An 18,667-nucleotide genomic window follows, 5' to 3' on the forward strand; every position below is an offset into this window, starting at 1 on the left:
GCCTTAGGTTGCTAGCATTTTCCGTCGACCATTCCCCAAGAAAGATTACATCATCGGCATATAAAAAATGAGAGATCACCGGTCCGTCGTTAGTACACTTGATACCCTTAAAAAGATTGACCATTGTGGCTTGTTTCATAACCCCGGTTAAGGCCTCCATAGCAATGACGAAAAGGAAAGGCGAAAGTGGATCACCTTGTCGAAGGCCCCGTGTGCATTCGAATTCCATTGTCGGGGATCCATTCACCAGAACAGAGGCCCTAGCCGTATTAAGAGTTGTTGAAATCCATTTCCTCCATCGGGCCGGAAAGTTCATTTGTTCCATTATTGAATCGAGGAACTTCCAACTCAAGGAGTCATACGCTTTATTGATATCAACTTTAAAAATCATCCCAACCTTTTTTTTAACCTTCAACCATGAGACAATTTCATTGAGAATAAGAGGCCCATCCATAATATTTCGTCCCGCCAAGAAAGCCGATTGTTCCTCGGAGATTATTTTCCCCATAATACCTTTAAGACGGTTCACCAAAACCTTCGAGATGACCTTATTAATTACGCCAATAAGGCTTATAGGGCGAAAATCCATAGGAGAAGCTGGATCCTTAACCTTGGGAATCAAGGCTAAAAACGACGATGTGCAACAACTATTTAACGTTCCATCTGCGTAAAACTTGTTAAATAGAGCAATAAAATCATTTTGAAACCCTTCCCAAAATCTTTTAATAAACTTAAAATTGAAACCATCCGGCCCGGGCGCCCTATCCCCGTCGCAGTCCCAAACAGCATCCTTTATTTCGATTAGCGAGAACGGAGCTATCAGATGTTCCGCTTCGCCATCCGAAATACTAACCAAATTAGGACATGTAAGTTGTGGACGCACTTCCCACGGTTCAGTGAATTGTTTAGAGAAGAAATCAAAAAAATTTTCTTTTATCTCCCCCGGATTAGAAATCCAACCCCCATTATCATAAATACCATTAATTCTATTGTTTGACAAATTAGAATTAACAACGCTATGAAAAAAGGAGGAATTTTCGTCACCTTCTAGTGCCCATCTCGACCTCGATTTTTGTCTAACATCCATTTGTTTAAGCCTTTCCATTTCTAAGACGAACTGAATGCACTCAGTTCGAGTGTCCAGTTCTTCCTGCCGAAGTGGTCTTGATTCAGCGATGTGTTCTAGATCACCAGTTGTAAGGGGCTGAAAACACCACTTCGAATTATTATTTTTTTATGACCGTCTTTCTAACATTTTAACATAGGGGTGTGAAAAAATAACTGGTGGCAAAACTCGCACAGAGAGATCGAGTTCTTTAAGTTCTCACAACTCGTATGAGTTTTCTCTTGATCCAAATCCTAAATACGTATACGTGAAACTAGTATAAATATATGAGAGTAATTTGCATTTTTTCACAATAATACAATATCTCTTTAGTTCGTCAACTTCACAATATCCCACAAGATTGCGTGAAACTGGAACCTACCAAATTAGGGTTTAAAATTTGGGACTGTAATAATTAAGCATCTGCATGGTCTATAAAGAGAAATCGGCCATTAAATTCCTACTCATCCTCTTCAATTCAATCTTTAATTTATATCTTATCTTTCCGCTTATAACTAGATCTGTACTCGAAAATGCTATCTCACTTTCAGAGCTGAAGCTGAATCCACTTGAAAAGGTACGGTTAATCACAGTTTATATATGAATGTTATACGTATTGTTCATATATCTGTACTTGAAGTTAATTGTAGCTGCATGAACATGAACTTGATCACTCTGAATTACGATTTTAAGATTAATTAGTGCATCCAGTTTGATTTTCATTTTTTCACAAATTCTGATTTTTTTTCCTCAAGTAAGTATTAAGATCTATGCAATATAGTTTGTGAAGAAATCAATTATCGATTTGAATATGGTAGTTTGATCATTGAGATGTGGATTAAAAGCAATTGTTTTTGTTTATGTTTTGATCACCAAGTGTTCGATAAAAGTCCCCAATGAAAGCATTAGCAGTGGGTACTAGTAAACAAGTTCCCACTGTATTTGTTTTTGTTTATGTTTTGATCACCAAGTGTTCGATAAAAATCCCCAATGAAAGCATTAGCAGTGGGTACTAGTAAACAAGTTCCCACTGTATTTGTTTTTGTTTATTTTCACATCACCAAGTGTTTTGATCTCCACCCATCATTAATTACAATGGGGTCTAAGTAGCACTGGAACAGGTACGGGATCGGGGTACGGGGACGAAACGGGAACGAGGAACGGCAAAACTCAAAATTCCAAGATACGGGTACGGCAATAAAAAATATATAAAAATAAAAATACATTAAACAAATTCCAAAAATATTACATCTTCCAAAGGTAATTAATTATCAATAATCAAATCATTTTCAAATTCCGGTTCATCTAGTGAGAGATCGGCAATCGATAGAGGATTAGAGATGATGAGACTTGAGAGTTTAGAGATTAGAGAAGCCGAATATGATAGGTCAATTTTACTTAATGGCCGATTGTGGAATTTGAAAGGGTAAAAACCCTAAAAATAAATGGAATCGGGCTGGATACTTCTACCAGATACGTCCCCGACATTGGAAACGTTTAGGAAACGTCCCCGACGAGTACCCATGGTGTTTCCGTCCCCGACAAATACCCGAGACGGGTACGGCCACATAAATGGAGTCCCCGTGCTACATAGAATGGGGTAAATAGCCAACACACCTAATTCAAACAACAATCATCATAAATAACCGTACACACTGCAATTAGGAACTCCAATCGATTTATCAATACATTCGTCTGCAGTTCATCTTCTTCCTTCGTTCTCAGATTGTTTGATAATCAGGTATCTTATTATTATGTATTTGTATAGATATCAGCATGTAGTCTGTGATGTGAAGCTGAATCTATCTGATTTGTTGGGTCATCAGAGACACACTCCAGGTGTTCGATGAAATGTCTACGTAGAATTTGTTAGTTAGATATGAAAAGAAAAGTTTGAAACTGTCTATGAATCGGATTTTGGGTAGAATTTCTGAAATTATTGGTGGGTAGACTGATCTTAAAGAGTTTCATGTTAATAGTAATGATCTTGTAGGATTAGTTCATGAGGGTTTGACTAGAATTCACAATTATTAAATGACCACTTTGTAATGTGCACATTCAAGTTTTGTTATTTTTTAGATGAAAAAAATGGTCCTAATCCAATTTCTGTTATTTTAACTGACTGATTTTGTAAGTTTTTTCTCCGTTCTAGCCTCTATCATTCATGGATGCAGTAAAAAACTTAGATGCTGTGGATGCAACAACATCCTTTCAAGTCAAATCCTTCTTTGACTCTGCGCCTCTTTTGAAAGATGCTGAAAGCATAAGCAGAAAATTAACCCAATTTATCCACCAGAACGCTTCTTTAACAGGCATGTTTACTTTATCTATCTATCTATATATATATATATATATTGTTGCACCTTTTAATCTTTCTTTTTTACCAATTGTTTGTGCGGAAGTTATATCGGGTTGTGTTGTTAGGAAGTGAAGGACCTAGAAGGGTTGTATGTGTGACATCTGGCGGTACAACTGTTCCTTTAGAGCAACGCTGTGTACGTTACATTGATAACTTTAGCTCTGGACATAGAGGAGCAACTTCTACAGAGTATACTTTCTAACATTTATAAGTAAACGGTTGAGAATCGCCACATCTAAATTCTTTACGTTCGATAACATGGATCTCTTTTGATATCATGCAGATACTTTTTGAAGTCAGGATATTCGGTCATCTTTCTCTATAGGAGGTGAATCTGCTGTCTATCTATACACTATACATACTTATATATGTTCCTGTTTGGTAATAACTCATCTTTTTTATTAATTTCCTATTTACTATTTACGAGTTCATAGCATGCCAACTTAGAAATTAACGCTTTTGACCACCAAAATTTTGATACACGAACGGTCCGGTGTGTAATAAGCATAAGGGTAAAAGGGTAAATTTACATTGATGTACAACTATCACCAAAAGTGGTCATCAACGACTCGAATGTTTGCAGGGGTACCTGCCAGCCGTATTGTAGATCACTTCCAGATGATCCGCTACTCGAATGTTTCAAGCTCACAAGCGATTCAAGCATACAAGGTTATACTTAACCTTTGGTTATCACAAACAAATGAATAAAATATAAGATTATATTTTATTTTTATTTCCAGTTATAGAATAAGATCTGATCCATTTTATAGTGCTCGAGTCACACGCTGAAGCAGTTAAGAGTGCAATTAGTGGTCATCACGATGTAGGAATCATCTCTCATTTTTAATGGAACCTTATTTTACCAGTTGTATGATTAAATATTTAAGAGTTAATTACTGTTTTCGTCCCTGTGGTTTGTCAAAAATCACTATTTCAGTTCATTAGTTTAAAAATTGCGATTTCAGTCCCTGTGGTTTCACTTTTGTAACCATTTCAGTCCACCTTGTAACCATTTCAGTCCGTGTACTTAACAGAATAATGGATTGAAATGGTTACGAAAGTGAAACCACAGGGACTGAAATGGTTACGAAAGTGAAACCACAGGGACTGAAATCGCAATTTTAAACTAATGGACTGAAATAGTGATTTTTGACAAACCACAGGGACGAAAACAGTAATTAACTCAATATTTAAATATCAAAATTTGATTCATTTTATTTTGTTGCATTTTTAGGCTGTTTCTGGAGGCTACTTGCTTAAACTTCCTTTCACAACCATCTTTGAATATCTTCAGGTTAGCACAGAGAGTTGTACAATACGCATCAATGTCATTACTTTCATCAAGTTTAACAGATCAATTAATTAATTATTATTTGAAAAGCCCTAACATATAGATATTAATGAATTTTGTTTGAATATCACTATATTCTTACATAGTGCAATACTTTGTTTCGAGAATCAATCATTCTTCAACAAAAAGCCGATATGTAGTTGCTAATTTGTAAACTATTAGCAGATTTTAAGGTTGATTGCAACATCAATGAAGATCCTTGGACCAAATGCTATGTTTTATCTTGCAGCCGCCGTATCTGACTTTTATGTTCCATGGGAGAGCATGGTAAGCCTATGTTTTTTTTTTTTTTTTTTTTTTTTTTTTGTGGGGGGGGGGGGGGGGGTAAATATGATTACAAATGTTGTATTGTTATTAATAATCCTCTAACTTGAATAAGATTTAAGAGCTTTTATGCATTAAAGCTTTAAATTATACTTTTGGTGACCTAATTCTATGACCCATTTGACTTCTTCTTTTAAAATATGTAAAAGAAAATGTAAAGAGTTAATTACCGTTTTCGTCCATGTGGTTTGTCAAAAATCACTATTTCAATCCATTAGTTTAAAAATTGCGATTTCAGTCCCCGTGGTTTCACTTTCGTAACCATTTCAGTCCACCTCGTAACCATTTCAGTCCCTGTACTAACAGAATAAATGGATTGAAATGGTTACGAAAGTGAAACCACATGGACTGAAATGGTTACGAAAGTGAAACCACAGGGACTGAAATCGCAATTTTTAAACTCATGAACTGAAATAGTGATTTTTGACAAACCACAGGGACGAAAACAGTAATTAACTCAAATGTAAATATGGCTTCATTTTATAGGCAGTACATAAAATCCAGTCAGCATCTGGTCCTCTAGATATGCGGCTTGCCCAAGTTCCGAAAATGCTCTTGGTTTTGCGTAAGGAGTGGGCCCCCACAGCGTTCTGTGTATCATTTAAGGTATATAACTTCGATAATACACTTGTTTAAATTGTCCCTTTAGGTTTCTCAGTATTTTAGAGATTATTATAAAGAAAAGAGTAAACTGCCATTTTGGTCCCTGTGGTTTGGTCAATTTTGCCACTTTAGTCCAAAACTCAAACTTTTTGCATCTAGGTCCCTGTGGTTTCAGTTTTATTGCCATTTTGGTCCAAAAATGAAATCAGGTCATACTTGTCTTATAAAATCCTGTTATTTTGTCATTTCTGCAGGGGCAAAATGATCATTTCTTTTTATAAATAAATACCATATTTTATAAGACAGATATGACCTGATTTGCCCCTGAGGAAAATGACAAAATTGCAGGATTTTATAAGACAAGTATGACCTGATTTCATTTTTGGACCAAAACGGCAATAAAACTGAAACCACAGGGACCCAGATGCAAAAGGTTTGAGTTTTGGACTAAAGTGGCAAAAGTAACCAAACCTCAGGGACCAAAATGGCAGTTTACTCTAAAGAAAATTATACCACGTACATATGTGGTCATTAGGATTATTATCATATCTCATGAAAAATGTGCAAGTATTATTGTTATCCTAAGAAGATAACTGTCTGATTCAAAATTTGCTGCTTACAGTTAGAGACAGATAAAGAGATTCTTCTAGAAAAGGCGGATACCGCTCTTAAAAAGTACAAAATGCATGCGGTAGTTGCTAACGAGCTTTCGACCCGTAAAGAGGTGGTCATATTGGTCACTGAAAGCGGAAAAGTGTCGGTGTATCGTGAAAACGACCAATCAGTTGTTGAATCTCCTCTGATCAAGCTACTTGTAGAGAAACATTCGACTTACATTATGGACCCCAACGCATGAATACAAAAAAAAAAAAAAAAAATCGAAAATACAGAAGAAATAATCGATGTCCCACCATGCAATCTACTTATACAGAGATACAACTGTAAAAAGGGAGAACACTTGTTAAAATAAAGTGAAGTTTTGTCTTCATGTTTTATGTTCTTTCAGTTGAGGAAGTATCATTTTAGGTGTAAAATGAGGAAGGTGTTTTTGTTTCATTAAGTATAAGAATGTGTGTTTTATTTTGTATCATTATCTTTAAAAGCAAATCTATAAGCTTACTCTTTCTATAGGAGATTATTAATAAACTAATGTTTTGGATTTAAATATAGCATTATGTTATGAACATGTCCAGCAAGAGTGCCTTCAATTAATAGTCAAGATCATAGTTATCGATAGCGAATAGCGACAAATAGCGATAAGGTACTTATATGCTACGTAGCGATAGCGATGAGATAGCGCCCGCTATTTCGTGTATAGCGATAAGGTAGTTAAAATTTTAAGAAATAAAAAATAGCTATCTATAATTTATTTTACACATATAATGTTAATTTTATACCTTTTTATGTATAAATTTATAAACTTAAGGACCAAATGTAAAGTAGTGAAAATAAAGGGGGTTAAATATACAAATATACAAACAAATTTTACACCTTTTCAGTAATTTTTACAAGTTTTAGGGACTAAATGGAAACTTGTGAAAGATAGAGGGGTTAAATGTTAAAAGATATAAAGTTATTTAAAACCCTAAAGCCTAAACACGCTGAATAACTTCAGCCGCTATCTTCTTCTTCTTCATCTTCTTCCTAGTTTCCGGCAGAAAGCATCACCGGAGTGGTATTTTTTTCGCCGGAATTCGTCGTCGGAGTCGTTGTATGCTCGATATGTGGTCGCTATGCACCTCGTAGCGGTGATTAGACGCCACACCACGCTATTCGCAATAGCGTCTGCTATGGACACTATCGATAACTATGGTCAAGATACCCTCGAATGATATGTAGGGAGTGACCAAAAAGCGTGTGTTTAATCGTGTACCCAAGTAGAAAGAAAGGTAGTAAAAATGGTTTTTCAATCAAAAAAGGTAAAGGAAAACAACATTTCTGCCCCTCAACAAGAAGTTGATAGATATGCATAAAGTATCTTGTATTGTATCTTTAAAGCCATATATACATGTTGTCAAGCAATACAACAAATTATAAACTTAACCAATTTACATTCTATAAACATAATATCAAACATCGAAATGCGATTGCAAATATGGCTTATGACGTTTTATCGTCTTCGTCTGATGCAAGCTCGAGACCCTCGGCTGCTAGAAGCTGAGTAATCAGGAGTTTTTTCTTCTCTTCCTCCGCTTTCTTTCTCAATAAATCCCTTTTCCTCAACACAAGTGTATGCCTTTTCAAAGTGTTGGTATAATTCTCAATTGACGCTTTTTTCTCTTTTGCAAGAATTCTTCTTTCCTCATCGGGATCAACCTAAACATTTCACAACAAACGATATAAGAAAAGCGCATATAGTAGTGAGGCGCATTCTATACAGAACCAATTTTTCAGGTAGGTAAATCGCCAAGACATAAGTGTGTCCACATGGTAAAAAGTTGCCTAAAAGGCTAAAAGTCTAATGAGTAAAATACCATTTTCGTCCCTGAGGTTTGGCCAGTTTTGCGACTTCCGACTAAATGTTTGTTTTTCCGCATCTGGATCCAAAAGATTTGAAATCTTGCCATTTTCATCCGGCTTGTTAACTCCATCCATTTTTCTCTGTTAAGTTAGGGGTATTTTCGTCTTTTTGTTAGCTTAAAGGGCAATTCAGTCTTTTTCAAGGGTAGTCGGTCTTTTTACATAAAGTGAAAAAGACTGAATTGCCCTTTAAGTTAACAAAAAGACGGAAATACCCCTGACTTAACGGAAAAAAATGGGTGGAGTTAACGAGCCGGATGAAAATGGCAAAATTTCAAACCTTTTGGATCCAGATGCGGAAAGACAAACCTTTGGACGAAAGTCGTATAACCGGCCAAACCTCAGGGACGAAAATGGCATTTTACTCGAGTCTAATTTTAATCCACATTAGATAGCTTTATTCAAAAACTACTTCATCACAGCAAAAAAAAATAAAAATAAAAATTGTAACTATATATAATACCTTTGAGCGAGAGAGACGGCGTACACGGATATTTAACTCGCGCTGCTGCTGTTCAGCCCAAGCGGCAATCGCCATGTCACCCCTTTGATCAAACGCCTTGCGTTTTTTCATTAGCCACTCCATCCATGCTTGAGATGCCTGCCAACACGAACAAGTAACAAACTACACTGAATGGCCCACATACCAACAGAAATATTAAAGGTATAAAGGTGCGTTTGGATACAGGGTTTGGTAATGAGAATAGCCGAATATTAACCATAGAAGGTGTTTGGTTTAAGGGTATCATATTGAATATAAATTGTTAGTACCTTCATTGGATTGGCTCGGTTTTCCATATCATATTTCCTCCTTTCGTCACTATCTATAAGCAATTCATAGGCTGCTTGAATTTTGATAAACCGAGCTTCGGCAGTTTCTCCTTCTTCTAGAGACCCTTTGCCATTATAAACTACAAACATATACCAGATATAAGAAAAAAATGAGATTAAAAACATACTGAAGTACGATACTGCTAGGGGCGTGGATTTCTGACACGACCTGAAAACCCGACACGAACCTAACATGAAATTCGCGGGTTTAGGTTTAGTCTAAACGGGTTCGGGTCAGTTTCAAGTTGAACCCGAGAACCCGTTTAGGTTAACGGGTCAGGTTCGGGTCAACTTGGCCGGGTTGGCGGGTTGACCCGTTTAACACATTTATACTATATTATATTTTTTTACAATATGTTTTATGTCATAAATTAAATGGGGTGTGTATTTTATGCAATGCTTATAACTTAAAAAGAGAAATTAACATAGATTTTATAATTTAAATATGATATTATTATATACATTTGTGTTTTTTAAGTAAATTTTTATTTTAATATATTAATTTCAGAAAAAAAAATTAAAATTTTCGGGTTAAACGGGTCGTGTAAAATTTTCGGGTTCGGGTTGAACCCGCCAACCCGCGAACACGACCCGTTTAGCACCCCTAGATACTGCTAAAGAATAATCAAAATGAAGTTACCATTTGTATCCATAATGCATAATAAAAATAATATGTTACTTTGAGAAACTATAAGGAAAGTAGTTAAGAAGTAATAACAAACCATCAGGGTGATAAAACTTTGCTAAACGTCTGTAAGCCAGCTTTATCTCCTCGTCATCAGCATCTCCTTCTAGTTCTGCACAGTTAAATTTTAAATAAATTAAACATTTTATCAACGCGTATAGTAAAATTACTTGTACACACTGATTTTAGCTTTATATCTCCGTAAAAATCATAACTTGCCAAACACCCAAACATAATCAAATTATTACAACTGATTATCCAATTTTGATTATTTGGTATCCATGGATATCATTCATACATAGGGCTGTCATTTTACCCGAACCTGACCAACCTGAACTTTAAATGGGTCGGTTATCGGGTCACTTTCTCGCAGCCAAAAACTCGAAAAACCCCGAAGAACACCCTTAAATGCATCACCAAGATAATAGAAACTGATTATTTAGATTGTTTAGGCAAAACAGTGATTATGATTCTGATTTTCTGATAATTTAGGATTGAAATAAAGTGATTACGAGCTTAAAGTAAATTACCAAACTATCCCAGATAATTTAGTTTGATTCTTATAGTAGAAATCACCAAAATCTTATTTTCACACCCTCTATACAGGTCGTATAGGGTTATACACCCGTACAAAATAATCTAACATGACAAAAATTGGGTTGTAAAATGCTATACGGCTCGTATAATGTTACACGGCTTGTATAGATGGAGAAAATATTAGGTCGTATAACCTTCTATACGAGTCATATAACATTACACACGTCATATACATTATATGAGGTTTGGGTTGTATAACATTGTTTACGGGTCGTATAATGTTATATGGCTCGTATACATGGAGACAAAAAAACATTCTCTAACATTTTTTTGTACAAGATTCTCCTATACGGCTCGTATAATGTTACACGGCTTGTATAGATGGAGAATATATTAGGTCGTATAACCTTCTATACGAGTCATATAACATTACTCACGTCGTATACATTATATGAGGTTTGGGTCGTATAACATTGTTTACGGGTCGTATAATGTTATACGGCTCGTATACATGGAGACAAAAAAACATTCTCTAACATTTATTTGTACAAGATTCTCCTATACGGCCCGTATAACTCTACAGTTGTAGGGGTGTGAAAATAAGATTTTAGGGGTGTGGGAATAGTGGGAGCCAAAAAAAAACACATTCAAACACCCTCTCATTGGCACTTGGTATGAACAAACAATCACTTAAATTTCAATAACAATTCTAATTTCTAATCAAGTTTTAGACCATGGCCGTACAATAATAATCACATAATCATATGTATCCAATTTTAGGGTAGGGATAGTGTACATTAATCCAGAAGTGTGAGAAGTGTATTATAACACTATATAACACCATATAAACACCGTATAACACTATGTAACACCATATAACACCATATAACACTATGTAACACTATATAACACTATATAACATACATAACACTATACATCTATCATAGACATGCTATCAGACAAAATATAGTGTTATATTTGTTATATAGTGTTATATAGTGTTACATAGTGTTATATGGTGTTACATAGTGTTATACGGTGTTTATATGGTGTTATATAGTTTTATATATAGTGTTATAATCATGGTTGTAAAAATCCCGACTAGTCTCCGATTAGTCGCCGATTAATCACTAATCGGAGGTTCAACGATTGATGGCCGATTAATCGCTAGGCGGTCAGTGGCGGTCCTATTCTGGCCAAATTTTGGCCTAATGCCGGCCAAATTTCTACCAAACCTTATAAATTCCTTCCAATTACTTTAAAAAATAGGTCAATGAGGGGTTAAAACATATATACTTTATAAAACTACATATAAATATGTGTGTGTGTATATATAACTAAAAATATATATATAAAGATCTCAATCCGACTAATTCCGATTAATCCCTATTAATCCCAATTAATCGCTAGTCGGTACCCCACCGCCCGACTAGCGCCTAACGATTCTTACAACACTGGTTATAATACACTTCTCACACTTCTGGATTAATGTACAGGATCCTCCACCTCCGATTTTATATCTAATCACATAATCATATATATCAAAAAAACACATTTTATATCTAATCAAATGTACCAAGGGTATCCAATTTTATATCTAATCAATCGTACGGGGATTGCGGCGCAGCTTGTTGCAGATTAACTGCCATTCTTTATGTAATTTTTCTACCTTTATTATCAAACACTATAATTTAAATCAAATAAATTCTAAAAAAAAATAAGAACATGTACCAAGGGTATCGTACGGAGATTTCTCATCAGTCCAATTAGTAGCCCTAACTAGCGTCCTGCGCTGACGATTACCATATCCAGACCACAACGGTTCCGTTCTATGACCATCTGATGAATCAGTTCCTCGATAGAAAGCTGCAGAAGAAGATAATCGAGGTTTTAAGGAATTAGGGTTTCGTATCGAATTCGAAGCACTGACAATGGATCGAGGTCGAGACCTAGCTCGATTGTAACAGCATGTTATGGATGAGTATACAGCATGATGAGGTCTGCAAACTGTCCTCAAATTACTCATTTTCTTCGACCTTCGTTTCGAATTGAATTTAGGATTTTTGATTTAGGGTTTGTGTTTGAAGATTGAAGATGATGCGTAAAAGGAAAAGAAAGAAAAAACGAGTAAATTACAAGTTTTTTTTTCGTTTTTGCCTTTAAAATTGACGGGTTTATACTTAATGTTTCAAAATATTGCACGTTATGTTCTTTAAGACTAACCCAATTTATTTTTTGGTTAAATCTGATCACCTAGGGATATTTTAGTCTTTTTACCCTGTTTATTTAGTATTATTAAAAAAAAAACAAAATAATTTTAAAAATATTATTATTTTTATAATTATATATATTTATATAGAAATCAATAACCACCATTCAACCACTCTCCACCACCACTCTCCACCACCACCATCTCCAAATCAACAACCGCCGTCATCACCACCGCCATCACCCTTCATCATCTACAACCACCATCGCCACCACCCTCCACCACCATCTCCAAATCAACTCCCCTACCTAAAAACCCCCAAAACCAATCAAAGCACGTTACCCAACTAATTGTCTGTTTTCCAAACCAATTACCATCCCTATTATTCAACCAATTCTCACAATTTTCATCCCAATCAAACACACACCACCGTAAAACTCAACATCAAACTCACCAACCCACTCCCTAACCCAATTCCCACAATCGCCACCACCGATAACCCGTTACTTTTCATCGGCCCCAATTCCCACATCAAATTACTCAACAGGATCGAACCCAACAACATATTATTCGACACATCAAAAACCGAGAACCGCACCAATGAACCCACCTGAGCGGGAGTTGTTCCAGTCAGATCATTATCATGTAAATCGATAACATTAAGGTACACACACATGGCAATCGACGGCGGGATTGTGCGACGTGGTTTGATGAGAGTTTTAGTACGGCGAGGTTGACGAGGTACTGGAGTTCGGTCGGGATTGGGCCGGTGAGTGAGTTGTTGAAGAGGTCACTGATTGGAGACTGGTGTAGTTGGATATGAAAGGTGAGATGGAGCCGTGAAAGTTGAAGTTGGGAGTGAGAGTTTGTAAATGCGACCATTGTTGCAGGTGGCTCCGGCGAGGTGAGAGAGGAAACCGGAACATGGGTTTTGGAAGTTGGGTTCGGTCCACTTCATTAGAGAGAGAGAGAGAGAGAGATGAGTTTAGAGACAAAGAGAGAAAGGAGAGAGAGTGAGTTTCAGGTTTTAATTTTTTTTTATTTTATGTTATTATTACAAAATAGTTCTTGAATATTAATTATTTACACATTAGTCCATGGAAAGATAAAATGACAAGAATGCCCTCATGTGCAAGGCATATAACTAGATTTAACCAAAAAAATAAAGTGGATTAGTCTCAAAGGACATGCCGTGCAAGATTTTGAAACATTAAGTATAAAATCCGTCAATTTTAAAGACAAAGAAGACCGCTTGTAATTTGATGTAAACATAAAGAACAAAACTTGTAATTTACTACAAAAACATATGAATTAATTTCAGCCTTTTGATCAAATTCATATGCGACGTGTAATATGTTATTGAAAATTGTTGTCTTTTATATTTAATTATTTATATTTATTTATACGGTGTAATATGTTATTGAAAATTGTTGTCTTTTGTATAAATATTTACTAGGTTAGAGCCCGCATGTACACGCGGTTTAACAAATGAAAATACTTTAAACTTGTGAATTTAATAAAAAATAAATAAAAATAAATTCAATATTAATAATAAAATAACTTAAAAATACATATGATAGGTAAAAAAATACAACAAATAATTCAAAATTCATTAAAATTTTCATTGTACACCACATGGGTAGTCTTATTTGTATATCTAGACCGATCCATTGATGTTCGTTCTCAAATATTGATTCCCTGCTAAATCCGGAACCACAACCTGCCAATCATGAGAGTAAGAATAACTCAAGGTTGTAACTATTCCAGAAATTTAACAAAGAGCAACCTTTCAACTAATTAATGGAATGGTCATCCATAAAATATCATGTAATTCGATTAGTATCTCCACCTCTTCTTATCTCTAGTTTCTACATCTATAATATGCAATAGGCATCTTCAGAATATACATCTAAACATGATAAGTCTTGTTATGTTTTGACTTTTTGACAATTTTACAGTCAAAACAGCCACTTTGAAAATGCAAGATCATATATCACGAAGATAAAGAAACAAAGACATATAAGCTTTATTAAATGGTTTAACAAAGCCTCATCAATTTTCTTCAATTCTACATAAAACTATAACTATTAAAATTGTATAACAGTTGGGTTGGACTATAAAAGACAGCCATGGATGATGCCTTAGCAAGTAGCAACAAACAAAAGATCAATATAAATATTATTAATATGCAATAAAGTGATAAAATCTTTTAGTTTCCATGTACTTGAAACAACCACCAGGAATTTCCATTCCAATGGTGTGAGGGTGAAGGTGTTTCAGTTCGGCAGATCTAAACAAATGGTCATAAGATTCAACAATTACACTATCAAGGTATACTAATGGCTAATAATTATTGTATATGTAAAACTCACCTCATTATTCATCTTCTTTTACATTTTCTACCATTTGAGGTGGAGATACCAACCAACAACTTCCATTTAGGGATGAGCTCAGTACCAGTTACCGGGATCGAAAATACCTGGTACGGTACGGTTCGGTACCAGTATTTGAAGATAAAAATTGGTATTTGCCGGTACCAAAGCGGTACTGGACCGGTACCGAAAATGTAAAATGTCGATACCAAATTAATACCGTAAATTGAGTTGACTCGGGAAATTTGGTACCAGAACCGATATCAGGTATCATTCGCCCATCTCTACTTCCATTAAAGTCTTGGCAATGTTTCGGTTGGAGAAACCATCTGCAGCGCAAAGCCAAAAAGAAAATTGTTATTGCAAACAATAGCTACACTTATTAGGTTTTCATTAAGAAAAATACATTTATAAAATGTTTATTTAAGTTATAGCAACCAAGCTTTCTGCGTGACAGATTATCCAGCTAAGGCCATGGAAGCCAGCATCTCACTCGAGTTCTTTAAGTTAATTGAAACATCATTATCATAGGTTGTGCAATCATCATATTAAGATTTCAGAGTATCCATTATATTCATCATCATAATGAAAGTATCATCAATATTCATCATCGAATCACTTAAAACATCATATGCCTTAATAATATAGAAAAATAACTTAATGAAAGAAAGTTAAATGCTTTAATATCCTAAAGTTAGAAGAGAATATTTACAAGTAGTTAGTCAAACTTAAACTACGCCTGAAATCATAGAGAATAAAACAAATGTTCTCAACCTTTTCTATTTTCATTGTTGCCCACTAAAATCTATATTTAACCCATGACAACCTATCCCCTTAAAATAAAAGTCCAAATCTAAGTAGTTAATGCGGTAAAATATCGGATATCGGTCAAGAACCGATATTTGAGGTATCGGTTATCGCGGTAGGATATCGGTGGGATATCGGTAATTTTAATATCATGCTAAATTTATATATATAGAAATTTAACACTAACAATTCAGTATACTCTCCTACCATTAACAAATTAACCTTTTGCAACTTGCAAAACATTAACAATTGTAGTAAGTAGGAACTTACTAAGAGTTAAAACACTAACATTTAACACTAACAACTAACAATTAAGACTTAAAACACTAATAGCAACAATAAGAAAAAAGACAGATAATGTAGAACTAAGAAGAAAGGTATTGATATCGGGAAAATCGGTGATATATTGGTCAAATCTCGGTCCAATATCGCTCAAATATCAATCAATATCACTGATATTATCGGTACCGACATTCTGAACAATATTTTGTACCGATATCTCGGCAGGGGACTGATAATCGGTATATCACTGATATATCGGTTGATATATCGGGATATTAACTACATAGGTCCAAATAAAACCATTGATTAGTGTAGGGGTCAATTTTACCCCCTGGTCATCCATTGTATGTCACTATGTTGAGCATAACTGCAAACTCGACTTACACCTAAAATAAAGGGCTCCACGAAAGACCACTTTTTCTAGGTTTTGATCAGTTCAAAAGATCAAGTACACCATTAAATAATAAAAAAATTATAATAAGTAAATAAGTAGATATTGGATTAAATGACAAAATAAAAATGAATAACAAAATTAAAATTAAGCAAAAAATAAAATTATACCATGACATGGCCAACCTTATTCTTCTTGAAAAGGGATTCGACGCCTTTTGTTATCTTAAAGACGACTTTGTCCTTATGGGCCATCATGGCAGCGAGATTCATCTTTGCACTCTCACACAGTCACACTTTATGCCATGATTTGCAAACTTGGTCTTGGGTTTCATGAGAAGAATGAAGATGCTCCTATCCTAACAGAGAACAAACACAAACTTAATTAAACCTAACTCACATTAGAAGACCCAGATCAAGTAAAACAATAATAAGTATACCTTAGAAGGGATACAGCCGGCATGGTGGCAAGTACCACCAACGACACCCCCGTTTCTTAATACAGGTGGTTTTGAGCGGCGTTAATTACTGCCACGTATCGTCCGATCACAACGACGTCGTCCACATCGGATTCAGTGGCGAATCCTCTGGATGAATGAAACTATATAACATGTTACATCTTCAATTTTCATTCACAGTCTCACCAAAAAAAACATCCATTTTTTTCAGAAAAAATAACATATAAAGTTATTGTTAAAGTAAAGGAAACATTAAGAACCATTTAACTTTAAAATTCACAAGTTTGCTAGTGTCACATTAATGATCATCATACTGTAAACTATTGCATGAGTATAAATACTCATAAAGCAATAGGGTGTATAGATAAGCAAAGTCTTATAAGCTATGTGCACTACAATAGCAAAAAAAAAAATCAAGTTCATTAAATAATACAAACTTGGTATACATGGGTTATAAACAAATAATAACTTTAGTTATGTCCTTTTAGAAGTTAGAATGTTCATACTTATCCATCTAAATTCATGATAGCTTATTTATCGCTTCAAAATATTGTATCTTAGTAAATAAAATAAAACCTTAGTGATAATAGTCTGTTGAACTAAATAAAAAACTAAGAAAACAACATTAATACTACAAAAATACAAATTCATCAAATCAAAGTTCATAATATATCTCTCCACCTCTATACAAGATTAACAGATTAAAAAGTTGATCCATACAAACTCACATTTAAAATCATAAAAGAACAAAACAATATATATATATATATATATATACGTATTTCTATGTATGTATATATACAGTATTCAAACTTACCCAAAAACAAAATCTTGAAAACCGAGTACTATTCCAGAATCAGCTGCACAAGAACACCATAGTTTTCATCATCATTCCCCTTTGAAATCTTTCTCTTTGTGGAGTATTATATAATATTTCAAGAAATATAAGGCGTATTGCAAGTTAGAAAACAGATACAGCCGGGAAATTGAATAGCAGAGCAGATACGATTCAAATCGATATATGAAGAATTAGGGTTTGTGGGTTTGTGGCACCACAAAAACGATGCTTGACAATAAATCGAACACTAACCTCTTAGAATTAGGGTTTGCGGTATAAAATCACACCGTCTAGTTGAGTTTCCAGAACCATCATGCGAGAATTATGGATGAGGAGTTTGGAAACTGTTAATTGTTGAGCAGCAGCATGTTGGAAAATCTTGAACTTCGCCTCTGACTATCAGGGAAGATGGATAGTTTGGTTAGGGTTTGTGAGAAGTCTCTTGAAAAAACCTAATGAGGCGCATATTAGGCTAATTAAAAATAGATTCGGGTTATAAATGTTTGGGGGCACCGCTTGTGACCCGAAGTAAAGCCCGATCATAATGGGCGGGAAAGAAGCTTGAGGATGCCTCAGAACATGACATCTGTCCCATCATAGGTTTCTTTTATTATATAGATAGATTTATAGGGTTGGGTTCTAGAGAATAATAATGTATTTGTGAACTGAGTGAACAAATCATGTCTATTGATTTACATCATTAAAACGTAAAATACACTAGTGTATTTTCATCATTAAATCATGGCCATTGATTTACACTTGTACATTGATAATCAATGGCTACGATTAGTTTACTAGTGTTCACAATCAAGTGGGTTGTTCACAAATGAACATAACCCTTTATTTATATTTATATTATATTCGATAACTGATAACTACTTGATTTCATGCAAGCTGCGACAGGATTTGGTTTCGGCTGGTATATATTCGGTTTGTTATGATACTGACATCTGGTATACGGCCGAGAGAGAAAAAGAACTGTATATACCAATCCAA

At 34.8% G+C, this 18,667-nt stretch overlaps 2 protein-coding genes and 1 pseudogene across 5 annotated transcripts; 1 reads left to right on the forward strand and 2 right to left on the reverse strand.

The window, feature by feature from the left end:
- Positions 1-1,421: 1,421 nt before the first annotated feature.
- Positions 1,422-6,829, forward strand: LOC110942323 (phosphopantothenate--cysteine ligase 2). Of its 4 annotated transcripts, XM_035990437.1 has the most exons (11): positions 1,552-1,682; positions 2,227-2,294; positions 3,258-3,417; positions 3,530-3,653; positions 3,748-3,792; positions 4,048-4,133; positions 4,235-4,287; positions 4,699-4,758; positions 4,981-5,082; positions 5,626-5,745; positions 6,365-6,829. In XM_035990437.1, the coding sequence occupies exons 3-11, from the start codon at positions 3,270-3,272 to the stop codon at positions 6,596-6,598; spliced, it is 972 nt and encodes a 323-aa protein (XP_035846330.1). In that variant the 5' UTR covers positions 1,552-1,682; positions 2,227-2,294; positions 3,258-3,269; the 3' UTR covers positions 6,599-6,829. The 4 variants fall into 4 exon arrangements, with proteins under 4 accessions (XP_035846329.1, XP_022039761.1, XP_035846330.1 ...); XM_035990436.1 differs by lacking the exon at positions 2,227-2,294 and having other exon boundaries at positions 1,422-1,682; positions 3,539-3,653; XM_022184069.2 differs by lacking the exon at positions 2,227-2,294 and having other exon boundaries at positions 1,423-1,682.
- An 875-nt stretch (positions 6,830-7,704) lies between these two features.
- On the reverse strand, positions 7,705-12,460 carry LOC110942322 (NAD(P)H-quinone oxidoreductase subunit T, chloroplastic). The gene is made up of 5 exons (XM_022184067.2): positions 12,047-12,460; positions 9,816-9,890; positions 9,034-9,173; positions 8,726-8,863; positions 7,705-8,058 (listed from the first exon to the last, which is right to left on the reverse strand). The coding sequence occupies exons 1-5, from the start codon at positions 12,339-12,341 to the stop codon at positions 7,843-7,845; spliced, it is 864 nt and encodes a 287-aa protein (XP_022039759.1). The 5' UTR covers positions 12,342-12,460; the 3' UTR covers positions 7,705-7,842.
- Positions 12,461-12,813: 353 nt separating this feature from the next.
- Positions 12,814-18,200, reverse strand: LOC110942321 (annotated as a pseudogene).
- Between the last annotated feature and the right edge of the window lie 467 nt (positions 18,201-18,667).

This window comes from Helianthus annuus, chromosome 5, assembly GCF_002127325.2.
Source record: "Helianthus annuus cultivar XRQ/B chromosome 5, HanXRQr2.0-SUNRISE, whole genome shotgun sequence".
NCBI classification, from domain to species: domain Eukaryota; kingdom Viridiplantae; phylum Streptophyta; class Magnoliopsida; order Asterales; family Asteraceae; genus Helianthus; species Helianthus annuus.

Bases quoted from the DNA above. Each gene is read 5' to 3' on its own strand.
- LOC110942323 (XM_022184069.2), top strand. From the start codon at position 1,533: ATGGTCTATAAAGAGAAATCGGCCATTAAATTCCTACTCATCCTCTTC. The intron at 1,683-3,257 runs GTACGGTTAATC...TCTCCGTTCTAG, and splicing joins AGCTGAATCCACTTGAAAAG to CCTCTATCATTCATGGATGC. The intron at 3,654-3,747 runs GTATACTTTCTA...GATATCATGCAG, and splicing joins AGAGGAGCAACTTCTACAGA to ATACTTTTTGAAGTCAGGAT.
- LOC110942322 (XM_022184067.2), bottom strand. From the start codon at position 12,341: ATGAGTAATTTGAGGACAGTTTGCAGACCTCATCATGCTGTATACTCA. The intron at 9,891-12,046 runs GTACATGTTCTT...TTAACTGTGCAG, and splicing joins ATCTCCGTACGATACCCTTG to AACTAGAAGGAGATGCTGAT. The intron at 8,059-8,725 runs GTATTATATATA...TGAAATGTTTAG, and splicing joins GCCGTCTCTCTCGCTCAAAG to GTTGATCCCGATGAGGAAAG.